The following is a 20,380-nucleotide window of genomic DNA, read 5'->3' as shown; positions in this document are numbered from 1 at the left end:
GTCATTCATGGATGTGGGAACCAAGGGCAGGGAGCCAGCCATCTCATTAAGAGATTCATTTTCAACAATTTTTTCTCATCGTTTTTAATATTATTTTTCAAAATTTACAATATGCTTATGTTGCTTTGATCAACTGTGTACTATTAAAAATTATGATAAGAACTCAATATAGGAGAAATTTCCTAACATTTAGAGTTCTTGCAATCACAGTAAACTTCAAAAAATTCTTATAATTTCACAGACAGGGTGATCACTGAAAGATTTCCAGGCATGAAATATATAACAGTAAGATAAAATTCTATTGAGGAAGCGGAAAAGAAATACAAGTTGAAGAAGCAAAAGGAAAGAAATAAAATTTCTGACCATGAAAAGACAGTTTGTTCATATATATTTAAAGAATATTCATGAGATTCCACTGGGTATGTTGAAAAGGGAAGTGTATGAATTTTAATTTAAAAATGACAATATTTATAATGTGCGGTAAATCACATCCTTTGCAACTGTTTAAGCCATTTTAAAAACTGAAATGACAATGTAAAAATGTAGGAGGGGGAATGTAGCTTTAAAAAATTCTTCTAAGGTGTGCCATCGTAAAAATGTAGACCATCATAAGTGGCATCCTTGAAGTGTAGTCACAGCTGACACTACCTACTCCATTACTCTACAGGGAGCAGGCAACAGGCTGTCTTCTGTCCTCTCTGCCCACTTTTGCCCCCACTTTCTGTACAAGTTGCCCTGCAAATCCATTTCATAAGTTGTTTTTGATGTGTGCAAGGGTAATCCAGTGTTCCTATCTCCTAAGAACCATCCCAAAACATAATACCTTGTCCATGTTTCTTCTTTGCATTCCTTTGAAAGTTGGAACTTTGTTTGATCAAATGACATGGACGGCCAAAAAACTTTGACAACCAGCTTGAAACCTTTTCTCCACAATCGTAAGTGTTTACCCTGGCAAAAGAAAAAAGGAGGATGAATTGTTAGTATTTCTTTAAATAAGAATCTATATTGCAAAAAGTTAGATTTCAAAATAAAATAAAACAAAACAATGCGTGAGCCCTGGGGAAAGGCAGCCTAAAGTTGCGGGCGTGCCTAGGAAACTGCACAGCGATCACGTAGTCACAGGAGAACCTCCCATCTGGGACTTGTGCGAAGCTTTCAGATCAAATAAAAAGCTTTAGAAGTTTCTCCTGAAAGACGTTTTAAATATTAATTATTGACATTGATAACCACAAAGCTTAGAATTTAAGACCCTCTAGAGTGGTATTTTGCTTAAAGAAACCCTTGAATCTGGAAATGTGTCCTGGTTTTTCACTATGGGCCTGATTGAAATATTTTCTCTCACAGCCAGGTCACATGTAAAACAAACTCTATACCTGCAAGTTACAGATTTATGTACTGCATCTATTGATATCGTCTTTAAAAACTCTGGAATCCTCTAGAAATTTGCTTACCCCAAATTCATTGCCCTAATTGAAAATATGCTATGTTGAATGTTTAAATTGTCAAAAAATGGTTAAATCAGTACAAGTGCTGGCAAGAAGATGTAAACTGTACTCAACTCTTTGGCCTTTAGGATGGGGTCCAGTGTCTGTGACACTCAACATGCCGAGCACAGTCATCACACTGTCACCTTCGTACCCTTTTCTGGGGTGTAGACGTTCATAGTCCCAGAGTGATCCTCTGCCTGGCACCCAGGAGCACCAATGACTTAAATCCAATCTGGATGTAGCTTTAGCATTTAATGTGTCATTTCATGACCTGAATGATAGTATAGTATATATTCATGGCAGTGCAGAGGGAAACATAATCTGATTTGACACCATGCAGTATCTACTGAGTACAGACCTACCCACCAACAAGTTCATTGTGTTAGCTGGTAGGCAATCAGCATTTTAAAAGCTTTTTGTCATATGTAAATCTTTAGTGAACTATTATATACTTAACTATTTTAGTATTTGGTGGGGAAATTGGTTGGGACAAATTCCCACAGTTGCAAAATTTGCTATTCCACATGTTTTCAGGTACAGATCAGATTAGATAACAAGGGATGCAGACAGTTGATTTATTCAATAAATGGATTTATATGTACGTTTGAGAAATAAAATAGGACTGCTATTACATTCAGCCCTACTTTACATTTCCTGGAATTTAGCAGATGATTTATCAACAACTCAGATTATGTAATAATCCATAACAATATGGTACATAATTTAAAATTTATCACCTGAAAGCTGTACTTCAGAAACCTGAGGGACATCTTGATACCCCCCTCACCCTTAGCCTCCTTGTAACAGTAGTTGCCCCTCCTCCCATAGGCATGGAATTGTAAAATTGAAAGTGGGGAATATGGAACAGAGGGAATGGCCTGGGGAAAAAAAAAAAAAACAGCAAAAGATGTTTTCTGTCTCTTTAAAACTTCCCCCAGTCTTTTTGGGAACTGACGCCTGCATCCCTGACTTGGGCAGGTAGTCAGTAGGGGCAGGGGAATGTCTTTCATTCTTTGTGTTACAGGAGATGTCTCCGATGAACTGTGGCTCCATCCCAGGCCAGGCCAGGTGCCTGGCTGGTGGAGGTCTGGGTGGTCCTCCCAGGTTGACGGAGGTCACAGGCTTTGTTTTCAGCAGAGACAGAATGATTAGAATCATTAACTGTCGTTAAACAACAATAGCCTAGAACTGAGGGCCCTCCCTTTAAAAGCTCTGTATTTCTGCTTATGTACAGGAATTTGGATTTTGAGATGATAGTCTATCACTTTCCTCTTTTCCTGGCAAAGTAGTAAACTTCTCTTTCCTTCTCCTCAAACAATTTGTTCTCATTCCTCTGATGCAGCCTCAAGGACAAGTGCCGAGCTTTGGGTCACATCCTCATTCAATCCATCAGCAGTTCAGGTGATTGTATTTCCAGAATACATATCTGACCCCTACCTGATTTTCTCCCTTACCGTGGCCCAAGCTTCCATCTTGTCTCACCTGTGTTGCTAACACAGGTGCTTAGCTGGCCTTGCCACTTGCACCCTACCCCCTTCCAACTATTCTACACCCACCAGCCAGCCTTTTCAAAATGTGAATCAGGTCTCCTCCCTCACCAGGGGCCTCCTCTGGACTGCTGCAGTGGCCTCCAAGCTGTTCCCACTGCTCCACCCTGTCTTCCTGCCCCATGCTCTGCACCCAGCACTGTTCTGGGCTCTGTAGGGAGCAACACAAGCATGCTAGTGGGAGGGACTGAAGATTAATAAACAAACATATCATATGTTGGGAACAATAAAGGTGAAGGAGACAACACAGCAGGGCAAAGGGAGGGGCTGATTTCTGGGGGTGGGCAGGTGGCCCTCTGAGAAGGGGGCTTTCAAACAGAGGCCTGTTGGAGGTGAGACTGACGGAGGTAAGGGAATGAGCCCTGTGGAGGTATAACGAGGGGAAGAGCATTCCAGGCAGAAGGAACAGTAAGTGCAAAGACTTGAGGGGGAACATACTCGGTAGGTTTGAAGGATACCAAGGAGCCAGTGTGGTTAGAGCAGAACGTGCAAGGAGTAAAGCAGCAGCAGGCTGGAGCGAGCAGAGGACAGATCCCACAGAGCATCGCTCTCCTGCACCCTGTGCCACTGTGATGGGAGAAGAGATTTTCACCTGCTTCAGAGTCTCACCTGTCAGCGCAGACCTTGCTCTGGTAAATCTGAGCCCGTTCACTGTTTTCTTCAAGAGGCACCTCTATAGGCTCCATCCCTAGTAAAGAAAGGTTAGAGTCAAATTTATTGTTATATAAAAAGAACAACTACCCAACTTCAAAATACACTACAAAGCTATAGTAACCAAAACAGCATCCCGGGGTGGGGAACCTGCAGCCTCAAGGCCACATGTGGCCCTCCAGATCCCCAAGTGCAGCCTCTCTACCAAATCCAAACTTCACAGAACAAATCTCTTTATTAAAAGGATTTGGATTCAGTCAAAAGGCTATACTCAAGGATCCAGAAGGCCACATGTGGCCCCAAGGCCCGCAGGTTCCCCACCCCAAATGGAACAGAATAGAGAACCCAGAAATAAACCCACACATTTACAGCCAACTCATTTTTGACAAAGGTGCCAAGAACATACAATGGAGAAAGAAGTCTCTTCAATAATGGTTCTGGAAAACTGGATATCCACAAGCATAAAAATAAAACTAGACCCCTATCCTTCACCATATAAAAAAATCAACTTAAAATGGATTAAAGACTTAAATGTAAGTCCAAATCTATGAAACTACTAGAAGAAAACATAGGGGAAATGCTTAGGTCATTGGTCTGGACAAAGAGTTTCTTAATAAAACCTCAAAAGCACAGGCAACAAAAACAAAAATGGGCAAATGGGATTATATCAGACTAAAAAGCTTCTACACAGCAAAGAAAATCAACAGAGTGAAAAGACCATCTATGGAATGGGAGAAAATATTTGCAAACTATATATCTGCAAAAAAAAAAAAACGGGTTAATCTCCAAAATATACAAGGAATTCCTACAACTCAATAGTAAAAAATACACAAATAAATATCCTAATAACCAGATTTAAAAATGGGCTAAGGACTTGAGTACACATTTCTCCAAAGCATTCCTCCAAAGAAGATATACAAATGGTCAACAGGTATATGAAAAAATGCTCAACAACATCACCAATCATCAGGGAAAGGCAAATTAAAACCAAAATGAGATATCATTTCACAATTGTCAGGATGGCTATTATCAAAAAAAAAAAAAACAGACAACAAGTGTTAGCAAGGATATAGAGGAATTTGAATGCTTGCACACTGTTGGTAGGTATGAAAATGGTGCAGTCACTATAAAAAACAGCATTGAGTTTCCTCAAAAAATTAAAAATAGAACTATCATATGATCCAGCAATCTCACTTCAGGATATTTATTCAAAAGAATTTAAATCAGGATACTGAAGAGACAGCACTTCCATGTGCCTTACAGCACTATTTACAATAGTCATGGTGTAGATACAATCTAAATGTCCGTCAACAGATGGATAAAGTAAGTGTGGTATTTACATATAATGGAATACTATTCAATCTTTCAAAAGAAGGAAATTCTACAATATGTGACAACATGGATGAACCTAGAGGACATTAAGTTGAATGAAATAAGAGAGATACTGGGCCGGGCGTGGTGGCTCATGCCTGTAATCCTAGCATCCTGGTAGGCTGAGGCAGGCAGATTGTTTGAGCTCAGGAGTTCGAGACCAGCCTGAGCAAGAGCGAGATCCCATCTCTACTAAAAATAGAAAAGAAATTATACGAACAGCTAAAAACATATATATATAGAGAGAGAGAGAGAGAAAAAAAATTAGCCGGGCATGGTGGTACATGCCTGTAGTCCCAGCTACTCGGGAGGCTGAGGCAGGAGGATTGCTAGAGCCCAGGAGTTTGAGGTTGCAGTGAGCTAGGCTGACGCCATGGCACTCTAACCTGGGCAACAGAGTGAGACTCTGTCTCAAAAAAAAAAAGAAGCCAATCTCAAAAGGTCATATACTGTATGGTTCTATTAATATTACATTCTCCAAAAGATAAAGCTATAGTGATAGAGAACAGATCTCTGGTTGCCAGGTGTGAAGGGTGAAGGCAGGGGAGACTACAAAGGAATACCATGACAGAGCTTTCTGGGAGTGATGAAACCGTTTTGTGTTTTGATTGTGGGATAGCTACACAAATATGTACGTGTGTTAAAATTCATATAGGAGAAAAAGGCCAAGAATAGCCTAGACAATTTGGAAGAATGAGATATTAAGACTCATTCTACAGCTCTAGTAATAACACTGTCCTCTTGATTCAAGGAAAAATAAACCATTGAAGCAGAATAGAACACTTACGCAATCATGAATATATGAAAATGTGATATATCACAAAGGTACACCTACAAGTTAGGGGCAAAATTGGAATATTCTATAAATGGTAGGTAGGGTGGGGAAGGAGGAGAAGTGAGACTCAGGAGAGGTACACAAGGAATTTCAGCTATGGTTCAGTAATGGTTTTTTAATGTCTTTAAAAAAAGGAAAAAGGAGGAGGAGAAGAGGAAGAGAAGGAAGAGGAGGAAGATCTGAAGGAAATGTGGCCAAATGTTAAGATTTGTTAAAACTGAATGCTGTAATTGTGTATTATATTATTCTCTATGCCTGTGCTGTCAACAGTGTAGCCTCTAGCTACATGTAGCTATTTAAATGAATTGAAATTAAATAAAATTTAAAATTCAGCTCTGGTGTCCCACTAGCCACATGTCAAGTGCTCAAAGCCACTTGTGACTAGAGGCTACCACATTGGACAATGTTGGTAGTGAACAATTCCATCATCACAGAAAGTTCTATTGCACAGAGCTGCTCTATACCCTTCTATATGTTAGATCATTCATAATAAAAATCAACAAGGAAGAATTAAAGGCTGCAGTACATATTATGATGAGTGAAGAAAACAAAAGTGATATAACTAAAAAGGATATCATATAATTCATATAAAGTTTATGCCTCTTTACTTTCTGATTGGGCTGTCAGATCTTTACCTTTCCCCAGAATTTCCCAAAACAAAAGGAGAACAAACTCTTTGTTGTCTCTCCTAGACACCATTTCACTTACTTTAGGATTATTTTACTTTTTGGTAGAAGAAAATTTTACTTTCATATGAGTATGAAAGCTGCTCTTGAGAGCTGCTCTGGGAAAGTGAAGCAGTCTTCCCACCTTTGGCTTTGATGACCATGATCTTTTGCTGCAGGTCGATGAAGGGCTGGATCAGGCAGAGCCGTGGCTCCTGCTTCTGACTCAGGCAAATGCCGTTGTGATTCACAACCATCCAGCTCCGGTCGTACAGCAGCCCTTGGTTTCCTACAGGCCACCTGGTCACCTAAACAAAAAGGTGGGTGTCTTTTAGGCTAGGGCCCTCATGATGATCTTCACATTAATGCACAGTGGCTGCACAAATACAGATGGACGCCATGAATTCAGCACATACTCCTGAAGGAAGGAAGGGAAGAAGAGAAGAAACTAAAACCAAGACGACAATGCAAGGAGACAGTGTGGGAGCTGGATACCTGCCATTCAGCCCCCAGGTCCACGCTCCACCCTCCTCCACTTCAACCTGTGTTTTAAGTAGTAACGCACGTGCACCACATGACATTCGGAGAGTACAAGAGCCTGCAGTACAAAGCAAGCCTCCTCCCCAGCCAGCTCCAGCTCCCCTCCCCACAGCTGTGTGTCCGCGGCTCCTGCTTTTGTGTGTCCTTCTGCAGTACTGGATGCCTGTCCAGGCATATCCTAATAGTATAGACAAATTTCTTGCACAATTGTGTCTATAATAGAATGGTCACTGAGTTGATCCACTTGAAGTGTGTAAGTTTTCCTGAATTCTTTATATTTCTACAAAGTTAAAATACAAATTACACCAGTGTTCAGATCTTGCTTTTTAATATCATTTCAAATAAAACTAACTGGGACTCCTGGAGAAAGTGTTGATTCTAGGGCTGGGTCAGGGAATGTGCAAGATGAGCCAGGAGCATCTTATAGTGCCAGAAAAGTGAGGAAGGGCTTGAAAGACAAATGATGGGGGTGTCATAGGGATGCAGGAGTCAATGGAAAGCATGCATAATGGCCAAGCTGGGAGGGTTTGAGATAATAACAATAATATAGCATTGGATGATAACCCAAAGTATAAAGTCAATATCCATGAGTTCATGTTGATGTACATAAATTAATTATTGACTAAATAAATACACTACAGAGAAAAGACAAAAACTCCCATACAGAAGAATTCCAACTATATATGTAAATTCCCCCTTCAAGGAAGTGGAGCATAATTCCTCACTCTGTAAGTGTGGTCTACACTTAGTGACTGGCTTCCAAGAATACAGTATGGAAAGGAGGTGGGGAAGAAACTTCATAGTGAAGTAGCCTGACAAATGCGACCTCAGCCAGGCAATCGAGGTTAACGTCAACAGTGACAAGTCATGTTGATGGTATGTACCCTGACAGGATATGATGAGAATAGCACTTTACATCTGTGGTCATCTTCCCCAAAAAACACACACATAGCCTAATCATGAGAAAAACATCATACAAACCCAAACTGAGGCACATTCTAAAAAATACCTGACCATTACTCCTCAAAACCTGTGAAGTTATCAAAAACAAGGAAAGTCTGAGAAACCATTATGGCCCAAAAGAGCTTAAGGAAACATGACAGCTAAATGCAATATGACATCCTGGATGGGATCAGGATGAGGACATTTGGGGACATTAGAGGAAAGGGGACATTAGAGGAAAAAGGACATTAGGGGAAAACTAATGAAATCTGAATAAAGTATTAAGTTTAGCACAATAGACACCCACCAGTGTAAAAACACCCAAAAGTTAAAGCTCACAGCTCCTATAAAACAATAGCACAAAAAGGAAAACAAAGCAACAAGTTATCATCCAATATGATGAAAACAACACTATTCTACATGCCAATACTAACACTGAACATGAATGGTCTTAATACCCCACTTAAAAGACATGGACTGGCGGAATGGATGAAAAAACACACCCCAAGTATATGCTGGCTCCAAGAAACACATCTAACTCACAAGGACTCACACAGACTCAAGGTAAAGAGATGTAAAAAAATATTCCACCCAAATGGAAACCAGAAGCGAGCAGGTGTGGCCATTCTCATATCAGATAAAATAGAATTTAAATCAACAATGGGAAAAAAAGACAAAGATGGTCACTACATAACGGTAAAGGGAGCAATCCGACAAGAAGACATAACAATCATAAACATATATGCACCTAGCACAGAAGCTCCCAGATTCATAAAGCAAATTCTACTACACTTAAGCAAAGAAATAAACAGAATAAGAATGGCTTTTTTACCACAATACCCTGACTGATGATTTTGAAGTTTTGCATGCTTTTCTTCACTTTACCAAAAAAATTTTCTAGAGTCAACAAAGAGATGTCGTTTCTGTGCTGCAGTGGAAGCCCTTACCTCAAACGCAGCACAGGATTTGATCGGGTAGAGGTAAAGGTTGGTGATAACATGTGGCCCGAGGTCCCCGTCCCGGACCCCTGCAGCTTTCTCTGAAGGTGTCTGCTGGGTTCTGGTGGCCTCACACAGAGGTGGGAGCACAGCCACGGCATGGACAGCGGAGGATGATTCGGTCCAAACCCTGGCGTCTGTGAGAGTGCCTTCCTGCGGGGAGAGGCCAGGGCTGCCCTCACCCTCTGCTGAAGGGGCTCTGGCCTCCCCGGCAGCACAGGCCTGAGGGACAGGCTGGCCACCAGCCGAGCGCAGGCGGGTGTCTACGATGAACCTGAGAAAGGCCTGGGCATCCTCCAGCGTAGACATGTATCCGAACGAAATCCTCACTGAGCCGGTAGGCTGCCCATCCACGAGGTCGATGTTGTCTCCACAGACATGACCGGCCTAGAACAAAAGGGAAGTAAATTAGCCACAGTGACTAACAGACACATGGGAAATAGCTCTGTAAAATGAATTTTGTTAATTTTAAAGTTAACCCAGGAAGACACTAATATGTGCCATGTGTCTGAGACGTAGTTCAGTTCTACATGCTCAGGGGCCCACTGTCTGGACCTCACTTTGCTCATCTGTAAATTGGGGCTGAGATCAATCTGAAGGGTCCACTGAAAGGTTTAACAGAAATACTTCAGGAAAAGTGTTTGCCCAGAGCTGGGCACAGGGCCAGCCTCAGTGGGGGCAACGCAGACCAAGGCTTCAGAAGCTCCGAGGGGTCGCTTCATGGTCTACCCAGGGCTGAGGCGGCAGAAACACCCTTGGCCACTGTGTTTCGCCTCTCAGTACTGCAGGGAGGCCTGAGCCCTGAGAGCCACCCCTGGACAAGAGGGAACAGCAGAGACGCTGCCCTGAGAATGACCAGCCCAAGTCCCTGCCAGGAGGTGGGAGGGTCCAGGTCAGTCACCCACAAAGATGGAGCCACGGCATTCCACAGGGTCAAATGTCATATCTAGAACTGCATTTCTTTCTGTTCTGAGCCCCCGTTTTCCTACCTCCTCTCTCCTCTCCTTCCTTTTCTCCCTCTACCCCTCCTCCTTTTAAATAGAACCCAATTCATGGTTAGTTGGGATCTAGCATATACAATATTTCGTGTCAACCCAAATGAAACTTAAATTAGAAACTCTTCCAAAGTTAAGTAAGGGCTCTTGGCCACTCAAACTATTCTTATGAAATGGTTCAAAACTGGCTGGACCCTGAAGTGAGAGAGCGCAGGCCAGGGGAGAGGCGGGGAGGGAGGAGGTCCTGGGACTCTACACCCAACCGGGAAGTGAGCGGACTCCAGCCTGGAGGCTGGCCCCGCGGAGGACGGAACCAGCGAAGGGCACATCCTAGCACATGTCTTATGAACACTCCTCTCTGCCTTTACATTTTTTCCCTCAAAGTAAAAAATGAATCAGAAAGTTCTGCCACAGAGATAATATCTTGAGACCTTTTCTATTTTTGTTGACCCCTTTTTCCTTTGTACATCCACAGAGCAGGCCTGGAGACACGCGCCTTGCAGAGCCAACCCCTGCCCCAGACACACCCAGCCACGAGGGTCACTGGAGGTGCCACCACTGGGTCTTGCCAGCCAGCATGTGGGCCGCAGGGTGCTGTACCAACCTCAAGGTGCTTCCTGACCATCTCGTTGCTTATCCCCAGGTGCCTCTGGCAGGCCCCGGTGTTACAGAAGCAGCCGGTTCGCAGGTGGATGTTGTACAGACTGGCCATCTTGTCCACCTGCAGATCCAACATGACACGGAACCAGCGTTACAAATGCACAGTTGTAGTCTGATCAGCGGGGAGAGAGTTTCAAAGCAGCATTTGGACCTCTCTTTCCTAACAATCAAATGAGGATACAAACTTGGGATTTTGCTCTAAAATGCCATGATCTGTTAAGACTTTATCAAACATTTTATAAAACGTTACTGAGAATTAAAGTCTATCCAGTTGGATTATTATATCAAATTCATGCCAAATCCCCAGTTAAGAGCCCACATGTTTCCACATTTCAGTGAGGCTGGAGACGCCGGCAGTGTTGGCACTGGCTGCACAGGGCTGGCCCACAGAACAGGCCCCGTGAAGTGCGGTCAAAGCAGCACCACCTTGGCTCACGGCCTGGACTACAAACATTCCTGTGCTGACAATATGTGTCATTGATTTGCTTTTCCTAATTTCTCCAACTTTGGGTTCAATCACAGAATTGCTGAGTAGTCGGGAAGTTCCCAAGGCTCTTTCCTGCCCTCTGGAGGCTCTGAGGGGTGGTTCACTCACTTGAGGCCCAGAGATCTCTGCCCCAGCTCCTGGCTATAGGGCAACGACTCCATTTCCCCCCAGGGCCTGGGGGCCCAGTGAGGGTCCTCAGCCCAGGTGGCTCAGGCTGAACTCAGGGGAAGCAGTCACCTAACTGCATTCAGGGACACAAACACATCTTGCTCAGCTGGTTAAGATTTTGAATTTTCTCCCTGGGAAGTCACATGCAGGGTGGCCAGAGGCAGCCACAAGTATGGCTTCCTCTGAAGACCGCAGGTCACCACGCGGTCAGCCTGGGCTCCTGGCTGGGTGATGGTGCCTCCCGCAGATACTTGTCAAGACCACGGCTGTCTTCACTTGGGCCATCTCCCCGGTCTGTCCAAGTGAGAAGAAGCCGTTTTCTGGGTAGAACTGAAAGGCCTCAGAAAAACAACTCTGTTCCCTCACCCTGGCACAGAGACCTGCTGGTGAAATTCAGGGGTTCCTTGGCTCTGTGAGGTGAGACCTGACAGCTCCTCTGGGTCTGGCCAACTCCAGCTCCAGAGTCAGGTTTCCGCTCACAGGGCAACTCCCAGGGACACCCCACTTGCTCAATTCCCACCTTGATGAATTAGAGTCCCCACGGCCACCCTCACCTGCTCCCCAGTATTCCCTGTCCCAGGGACCATTGCTGTGAAACAAGCCACCCAACCTTGGTAGAATAAAACAATAACTATTTTACCATGCCCATGGCCATAGTAGGTCAGGAATTCAGAACAGGCACAGAGGAGATGGCCTGTTTCTGTTCCATGCTGTCTTGAGTTTCAGCTGGGAGGACTTAGAACTGTCAACCATGGGGCCCACACTTGGCCTCTCCGTACAGCTTGGGCTTCCTTGCAGCATGGCAGCCTCAGGGTACAAGACAGTAACCAACATGGTAGCTCCAGGCTCCAAAAGTGAGTGTCCCAGGGAACAAACCCAACATGGCATCATCACTTTTTCTGATCTAGCCTCAGAAGCCATGCAGTGTCACCTTTGTGACATTCTATTGGTCATGAGCAAGTCACAAAGCAGCCCAGATTCAAGGGGAAGAGCATGGACCCCAGCCCTCCATGGAGCAGCATCAAGGTCACATGGCAGAAGAGAATGTGGGTAGAAGACACTGTTCAGCCACGCTTACCTTTTGTCCTAAGTCCCCATAATGAGTCAGTCTCCTCCTGCCCTCAGCCCCGGGGAACCCCACACAGGCCCAGCCTGTGCCCAGCCAGGTCGAGGAGGTTGGTGCTATGGCAGGATGAGCGCAGCGTCCAGGGAAGGCCAACAAACTGGCCCAGTCACAGGCACCGGAGCCTCCCAGCCTCGGAGCCTTTGTGCTCAATGTTTATGGAGCACTTACTTTATCCCAGGTCCTGTGCTAAAAAATGTATCTATTGTATCTCATTTAATTCTCATATCAACACTATAAGCAGGGTATATTTTTATCCCCACTTCCTCGAGCCTTGGAGAGCTTAACTCACCCCAGCTCACAGAGCCTGCTGAGGCAGTCAGATTCTGAACCCACACCCTTAATCACCACACAGAGTGACAGCCAACAGGGCAGAGAGCAAAATTAGGAGGGCTGGATACCAAGAGCAAGAACCCGAAGCCTTCTCACCGAAGGCTGAATTATTTTACACATCCCCTGTAAAAGAGACGGCCAAAACCAACTATGATCTTTCCAAAGGCCTCTGAAATCCCTGTGGGATTCCCACACCATGAAGTCCCTTAGCCTGGGAAAACCAGAACTGGACTTTCCTGAACTGGTATCAGCTGGCCATGCCTCGGCCATGGGATCCGTTCATGCAGTGAGCGTCACCCACCAACGCACAGAGGCAGAAACTCGCCCTGTGTCCAGCCCTGGGGAATGGGAGTCCCCGGGCACCTAGACAGGCAGTCCCCTCTCTCCCTGGCGGCTCCTCCTCTTTGAGGGTTCTCCTCTCCTCCCACGCCCATGCCACAGCACATACAAATTTAATTTAGATTCGAGAAAAAAACTTATTTTACCAACTACCTAGGATAACACATTTAAGAAGGCAAACTTTTTCCCTCCATGTATTTTCCACCACCGCCCACCCTGAAAGCATTAAAATCACAGGCTTCTTAGTGGTGTCCGGACTGGTTCTGCCGGTAGGTCTGACAGCTGAGGGCGGGGGCGGGGGGGTGGTCTGTACAGGTGACATGCTCAGGAGACAGCCTGTGGCTGTAGAGTGTCTGCCCCTGAACACCAGCGAGGACCAACATTTTCCTTGCAGGAATAATTCCCAAGTACGATCTTTAGGAAGTTTATGGCTATTCAGAATGGGGGTGGATATTCCTTGGGATATGGATTTTGTTTGGGAAATTTGGGGGATAACAAAGGTGAATGGGGATGTGGCTTTCAGGGGAAGGCCAGCACCATCTTCCAAACTTGCCTGACAATCGAATCTGCTCCTCCCAGAGCTGCTTTGGGAAGGAGATTTAACTCCCGGTACCAATCTGTGACATCCCATCTGGTGACCACCTACCACCCTGCCTAAGTGCTAAGTGCAACGCTGGATTTTTTAGGGGACCGGGAAGTGACCAGCTTACTCTATTGTGGCAAGGACCCAAGCAGTTCCCAAACTGCAAGCCCCTGTTGGCATTTTTTCTTGGGTATATCTGCAGAAACTATTTTCAACCAACCCGCCAAATGCTTTGAACTCATAATATGCATAAACCAAAGCAGAAACAGGGCTTCTGTGGCACTGAGAGCATCATTTCTGCTCGTCATAAGAGAGAGTTTAAGAAAAGGGCTGTACCACCATGTCTGCAAACAACAAGGAAACAAGGGTGGAAGCCAGCCCACGGTTCTCTGTGACATTGTAACATCTGACACAGCGCTGGGACCGCCAGGCTGTCTGCACATGAAATGACCTCAGCCGCGGGGTTCTGTCTGCACTGCTTCACTGTCTGAACTATTTTAGTGTGTCTCCCTCACTGGCAAACTGTCCGCTGTCCCCTTCCACTGCTATCAGAAGAACTGGCCTCTTTCTACCCTCTTGAAACTTCCCACTTCTGGCTGAGTAAGGAGGGCTGAAAAACTAAATTGCCATGCTTGTTAGAACTGTGTGTAAATGAGCGGGGGAAAGGCTGTGGGTGAGGGCTAGCTGGTCTCTTCAACAGCACATGGACTTTGTCAGAGCTACTTCCAGGGCACTTTGCCTTCCTGCAAAGTTCAGGGCTCAGCACGGCTGCCAAGTCCCAGACGAGAGCAATTCTGTTGTAAAAAGGTCAGCAAGAGGAAAAGAAAACCCACCTGGGAGTAACCAATGACGTTCCCACTGTCATCCAGCACATTAAAATTGATGATTGGACCCTGCACCTCGGGGCTGCTGAATTCCGAATCGCTGTAAATCCGCACCACGGGAGCTCCGTTGGGGTACCGGAGAGAGGCCAGGGCGGCGTAGGTGTACCGCGCCAAGGTGAAGGTGTGCTGCCTTACGTTCTCCATCCCACCTCAAAGCCAATTAGGAAATGCAAAGAGAACCATGAGCGTCACATAAATCCACTCGCTGACTAGTAATGAAACAAGCTCATTGTAAATGGCAAACCCAGACCTCACATTAATGACTCTAAATACGTGTAAACAGCGTATGGCACTGCCCTTGTGACAAACGTTTAGGTCTTTGCTTCTGAACAACAGTTTGCCATTGCTGTTTCTGCAGAATTTTCCCGTAGGAATTCCTGTCATCCTCTTTCTTAATACACAACATTACTTAAACATTCAGATAATTTAGACCCTTTGGTAACACATTGAAAAGATATACAATCTATTTTCTTTAAATAGTTCTTTTGCTGTTTGTTTTTATTAATGTTTAAATCATTTCAATATTATGCAAAACAATAAAGGATATGTGTTTCAACATGGATGAGCCTTGGGAATGGTATGCTAAGTGAAATAAGCCAGACACAAAAGGGCAAATATTCTACGATTTCACTTCTATGAGGCACCTAAAAGGGATAAATCCATAGAGACAGAAATAGAATAAAGGTTACCAAAGGATCGTCCGAGGTCAGGAGTTCGAGATCAGCCTGAGCAAGAGCGAGATCCCATCTCTACTAAAAATAGAAAGAAATGATCTGGACAGCTAAAATTATATATATAGAAAAAAATTAGCCGTGCATGGTGGCACATGCCTGTAGTCCCAGCTACTCGGGAGGCTGAGGCAGAAGGATTGCTTAAGCCCAGGAGTTTGAGGTTGCTGTGAGCTAGGCTGATGCCACAGCACTCTAGCCCAGGCAAAAGTCCTGTCTCAAAAAAAAAAAAAAAAAAAAAAAAAAGAATAAAATAAATAAAAAAAAATTAAAAAAGGTTACCAGGGATTGGGGTAGTGGAGGGAATAGGGAGCTATTGTTTAATGGTTTCAGAGTTTCTGTTTGGGATGATGAAAATGTTCTACAAATAGACAGGGGTGCTGTTGCACAACATCGTGGATGTGCTTAATGCCACTGAATTGTAAACTTAAAAATGGTTAAAATGGTAAATTTTATGTCATTTATATTTTACCACAATTTTTAAAAAAGTGATTAAGTAGGAAAAGTCAGGGTCTGCCACACTGTGGACTGATACTGTCAACCTTTGGGTTCGGAGGTGCTCCTGGTCCTGTTAGACCCTGTCACTGTGATTTGGGTGCCCTGTTAATATCCTTCCTTGGGAAGTGCTCACTTGTCAATGCCTGTCTTTGTCATCTCCTAGATGGGACAAATCCTGGAGGCTACCCACTCTCCTCCCTATGTATTACCATAGGGACGACCCTCTCTTCCCATGAATCCTGCCTGCCCCAGTGTTGGGCTAAGGCTGAGGACGTGAGGGGGTCCCATTATTGTGACAAAATAGAGAGCACTTGTCAGGAAAGTTGTGCCTCATGCAAACATTGTCAGCAATGACAGTGGTTGGGAGCTCAGGGTCAGGCGTCAGTGTGACCTGGGCTAAATCCCAGTTACCAGCTCCCTGGCCCAGGAGGGCATTTATCCTCTCTGGGCATCAGCTCCTTCCTGGGCAAAGCGGGCTTGGCACGCAGCTCCCCCTGGGGCTGGGGAGAGGATCCAGAAAGGCAGAGCTGCACAAGGCCTCAGGCTCTATAACCATTCCCAGTCCAGGGACCAAGGACGGCTCCTCCATTTCTGTGGAGCTATTCAGCTCCTGCTTTGGAATATCTCCTACCTGTTAAAATGTTCTTTTAGCTGACAGAACGAAAATCAACCCAAAAATCCCTGCCTCATCCTCTTGCTCTCAGAAGTCATTCTAGAGTTATCTGGAATCGGGTCTAACTGCACGCAGTGCCCAGACACCACGTGCCGCTTTCTTCCACAGGCTGCGTCTCCATCTGAGTTCTGTGCCAGAACTCCCTTAAGGACATGGCAACAGAGGCAAATTCCACGTGGATAAATATGTCCGCTGACCTGTGAGCCGCTCGAGGGCATCAAATCCATGTTTCAGCGCGATCACGTCAAGGAATGAGATGGTGCCATCTTCAAACCTATAACCATGGGGTGAGGGGAACAAGGTCAACTGTGGCCAACACAATCCATGTGCATTTTGTGGTATGTGGCCAGGTTCAGATTTTAGGCTTAGCTGTACTCTATTAATATCTGCCCTCTGCCGCCTCATTGAGACACTGCTCTACCCCTCAGGAGAGAGGGATTTTCACACCAAGACCTATCTGCCTGCCTCTGGCCCTGACCCGCTCTGCAGCTTTCTTGGGCTGCTCCAAACTTCCTAGGGTGGGCTGGCAGTGGTGATAAAGGGTCCTAAAACACAGTCACCACCTTGAGACACTAAGGAGACAAGAGATGCTTTCCTGCAGCAGGAAGACTGGAAAACCTTATGAGTTGGGCTTTTGAAATACTGCCCTTTGACCACAAGAGGGCAGCACTGAAACGGCATCAGTTCAGTGTGATCCATCCCAGCGAGGAGCTTCTTGAACAGAGTCTAGGGTTCCAAAGTCTCTGAAACCACCGGTTTGGGTTAAAATCACAAGGCTCTCGTTAATACAGCAGATGCACACCTTCCTCTTCATCAAAGTGTTCATTATTTTTCTAGTTCGTAATTATTCATTTAGGCAGATTATTCATTAGCTCTTTATTGTCCAACCTACTGTGTGCCAAGCACTGCTCTAGGTGCCAAGGGTACAGCAGTGCACAAGACAGACCACATCCCTGCCCTCACAGTGCTCCCATTCTGTGAAACAAGGAACAAAAGACGACAAATGCACACAAAGAAACCAAATAAACAACATGCCAGATGGCGACATGAGCAATGAAGATGCTTAAGGAGAAAGGGGCCTGGCGGCTACTTCACACGGGGTGATCAGGGTTGGTCCTCTCTGAGGAAGATCACCTGAGCAGAGACCAGCTAGTGAGGGAATTCAGGGAGCAGAGGAAAGAGCTAATTTTTGAAACTGCTGAGCTTGCAGTTTCTGCACTGCGGGAAAAGGCACAGCAAATGCTCTGAGCAGGAAAAGCCTGGTACATGCAGGAAGAGCAGATTAGTGGGCCTGGGCCAGCAAGGGGACAGTGGCAGGAGATGGAGTCTGGGGAAGTAGAGGCAGCAAGAACTTCTGCTCTGCATGAGACACCACGTGGCTGGAGGGCTCCGCCCAGAGGAGCAACTATGCTTTAACTGCACCCCTCTGGCCACTGGAGCTTGAAGAGACAGCAGAGCAGCAAGGGAGGAAGCAGGGAGATAGTGAGGTTTCCAACTGCAGCCTTATGCAAGTTGAAGCTTTCCGTAGAAACATTGTGTTTAGTATCTTAATACTCTAGAAATAAGATTTGCTAACAATGTTAAATTTCCTTATGAAACTAATGGTCATTAACAGACCTGCAGAATTAATGAGTCAGTAATGAATCAGTTATTAATTGACTATTGTCAAGGCAGTGGCCCTGTCTGCAGGATCCCTGAGTCTGTGTGGGATCTGTGGAAGGTCCGACCTGTCTCCCCATCCAGGCACCAGCAGGGTAACCAGCTCCCTACCCCACCCCATGCTGTCCCTACTGTTGGACCAAGCAGAACCCTGGGTCGGCTGCCATTTTCACCCTCTCACAAATTGGACCTTATGGGTCCCAGCCATGACCACCTGGGAGATTCCCGGGCATAACCCACACTGCCTGCCCTGCAGCCTGAGGAAGAGGCTCAACAGACCTGGGCAAAGGCTCTGGCGTTTGAGGGCAAGCGGCAGCCTGCCCCAAACTTCCTTTGTAACTCACCTGCAGTGGGGCCCATGGAGGCTGCTGCCAACAGTGCCCCCCCACTAGTCTGGTGGTCTCTAGTTTAACTGATTCCTCTTGCTAACCAGGTGCCAAGCTGAGCTGATTCTAGCTGCTGGAGAATCAGCTGTGCTGTCAGCGTGGTTCACGCTTGTTCCAAACGACTGTTTCAATTGCTGCCACCTGTTGTCAGTGCTATGGGCAAAGGCCTGGTGGCCCAGCCTTCTTACCTGTGAAGGCCTTTCACCTCTTCTGCCTGCAGCCCTGGTCCCCCACGGCTATTGAGAAGCCCTCGAGCAGGGGCAGAGTTCACTGAGCTGCCTGTGGCACCTCCAGCCCACCTCTGAGCCCTCCCACCATCCTGTCCCTGCCAGCAACGTCCCACTGTCCTCAAGTCCGAGGAGCAGCCCGGTCCCTTGCACCATCCCCTGTCTAGGCGGCACATGCCAACCGGCGGCCAGCCCCTGTGGCAAGGTTACCTTTCCGCCACCGAGGGTCTGGGGATGTAGAAGTCTTCTCCGGCGAGGTAGGCGGCGGCCGTGCCTCCCCCAAAGTAGGTCTTCCTCAACAGAGGAGCCACGCGATTGTGGACCAGCAGCGCGCCCAGCCCCGTGGGGAATCCGAAGATCTTGTAGAAGGAGATGGGGACAAAGTCAGCCGGGTGCGCCGCCAGGTTCAGAGGCGAGGTGCTCACGTAGGAGGCCGCGTCGAGCAGCACGAACCACCTCCCGGGCGCGCCCACGGGGCGCCGCCGCCCGGCCCGCACGTCCGCGACCCAGGACAGCGGGTACCTGGTTCCAGAAAAGTTGCTCTGAGCCGGGTAACAGAAGAGGTGCGGCAGCGGGCAGTCGGGGCCACCGGCCGCGGCACCCGGTTCCTCCACCGACCGCAAGTCCTCTGGCCTGACCGGGGTGGACGTGACGTTCACGGCCGCGGTCACCTTCCTCATGCCCACCACGGAGGTGTGGCTGTCGGTGAGGTAACAGAAGCGGCTCCCGCTGCTCTCCGGGCCCCGGGACACCCACGGAAAGGCCTCTGCCACCAGTCTGAGAGCGGCCGTGCTCCCGGCGGTGAAAATCACGCTGTAGTCTTCGGGGGTGGTGCGGAAGTGCGCCAGGATCCTGCAAGAAGCACAGCGTCACCGCCACCCCCGGCCCCAGCCCCAGCGCTGAGTGTCGGAGGTGGTTTCATTTCTGCTAAATACGATCATCACCTTAACCTTCATATCTAGAAAAAGAAAACTCCAGATAGGCTTTGCCACGGTTGTGAAGTCAGGGCAGGGCAGAGGAAGTCGTGGGAAGAGACAGCAAATGGTCCCAACTCGCAAAATCACCCTGGCTGCCAGTCCCGTCTCCTATCAGATATGAGAAAAATCCACAACGACCCCAATCTTAATCGAAAAATGCCCTCTCCTTGGCGTTTTTCTACCCAGCTCTAACATAACAAGTTTTAAGTCATCAGCCTGTTTACATTGTGTTTAATTTTGACAGCCCTATGACAAAATGGTATCATTTTCAAAGTTGAAGTAATTTGAAATTGTGTTGATTTGAAATTGTTAATAATTTTAGGTACCACCTGGAAATTATTTGCCAGAAAATAATTATTATATGTGGAAAAGTATAAAGAGCTGTGTAACGTACAAACACTAGAAAAAAGGGGAGGAAAGACAGGGATAAAACAAGATGCCTAATAAAACTGCTTATGAAAAGGACAACCAGAGGACAGTACTTTTTCTTCTTTCTGAAAACAAGACCCAGGGTCCTGGGTCACTCCTGGTCACTCTGGCACCAGTCCAGAGCCACACAGAACAGCCACGTGCATCTCAGAACTGCCCACCTGTGCTTCTCGACTGCCCTACGTACCCTCACCT

General features: G+C 46.3%; 1 protein-coding gene across 2 annotated transcripts in view; it reads right to left on the bottom strand.

The window, feature by feature from the left end:
• MOCOS (molybdenum cofactor sulfurase) overlaps window positions 1-20,380 on the bottom strand; it is a 42,110-nt gene that overhangs the window by 12,314 nt on the left and 9,416 nt on the right. For both annotated transcript variants that reach the window (XM_045527655.1, XM_045527656.1), the window contains exons 4-11: window positions 18,990-19,631; window positions 16,705-16,781; window positions 14,558-14,757; window positions 10,636-10,752; window positions 8,986-9,423; window positions 6,702-6,864; window positions 3,644-3,722; window positions 824-948 (exon numbers count right to left, since the gene is read on the bottom strand). In XM_045527655.1, the coding sequence (XP_045383611.1) occupies window positions 824-948; window positions 3,644-3,722; window positions 6,702-6,864; window positions 8,986-9,423; window positions 10,636-10,752; window positions 14,558-14,757; window positions 16,705-16,781; window positions 18,990-19,631 (1,841 nt within the window). The remainder of the gene's footprint in view (window positions 1-823; window positions 949-3,643; window positions 3,723-6,701; window positions 6,865-8,985; window positions 9,424-10,635; window positions 10,753-14,557; window positions 14,758-16,704; window positions 16,782-18,989; window positions 19,632-20,380) is intronic.

The sequence above is a fragment of the Lemur catta genome, chromosome 16 (genome assembly GCF_020740605.2).
Source record: "Lemur catta isolate mLemCat1 chromosome 16, mLemCat1.pri, whole genome shotgun sequence".
In the NCBI taxonomy this organism is placed as follows: domain Eukaryota; kingdom Metazoa; phylum Chordata; class Mammalia; order Primates; family Lemuridae; genus Lemur; species Lemur catta.
This window is presented reverse-complemented; position numbering and strand designations above follow the sequence as displayed.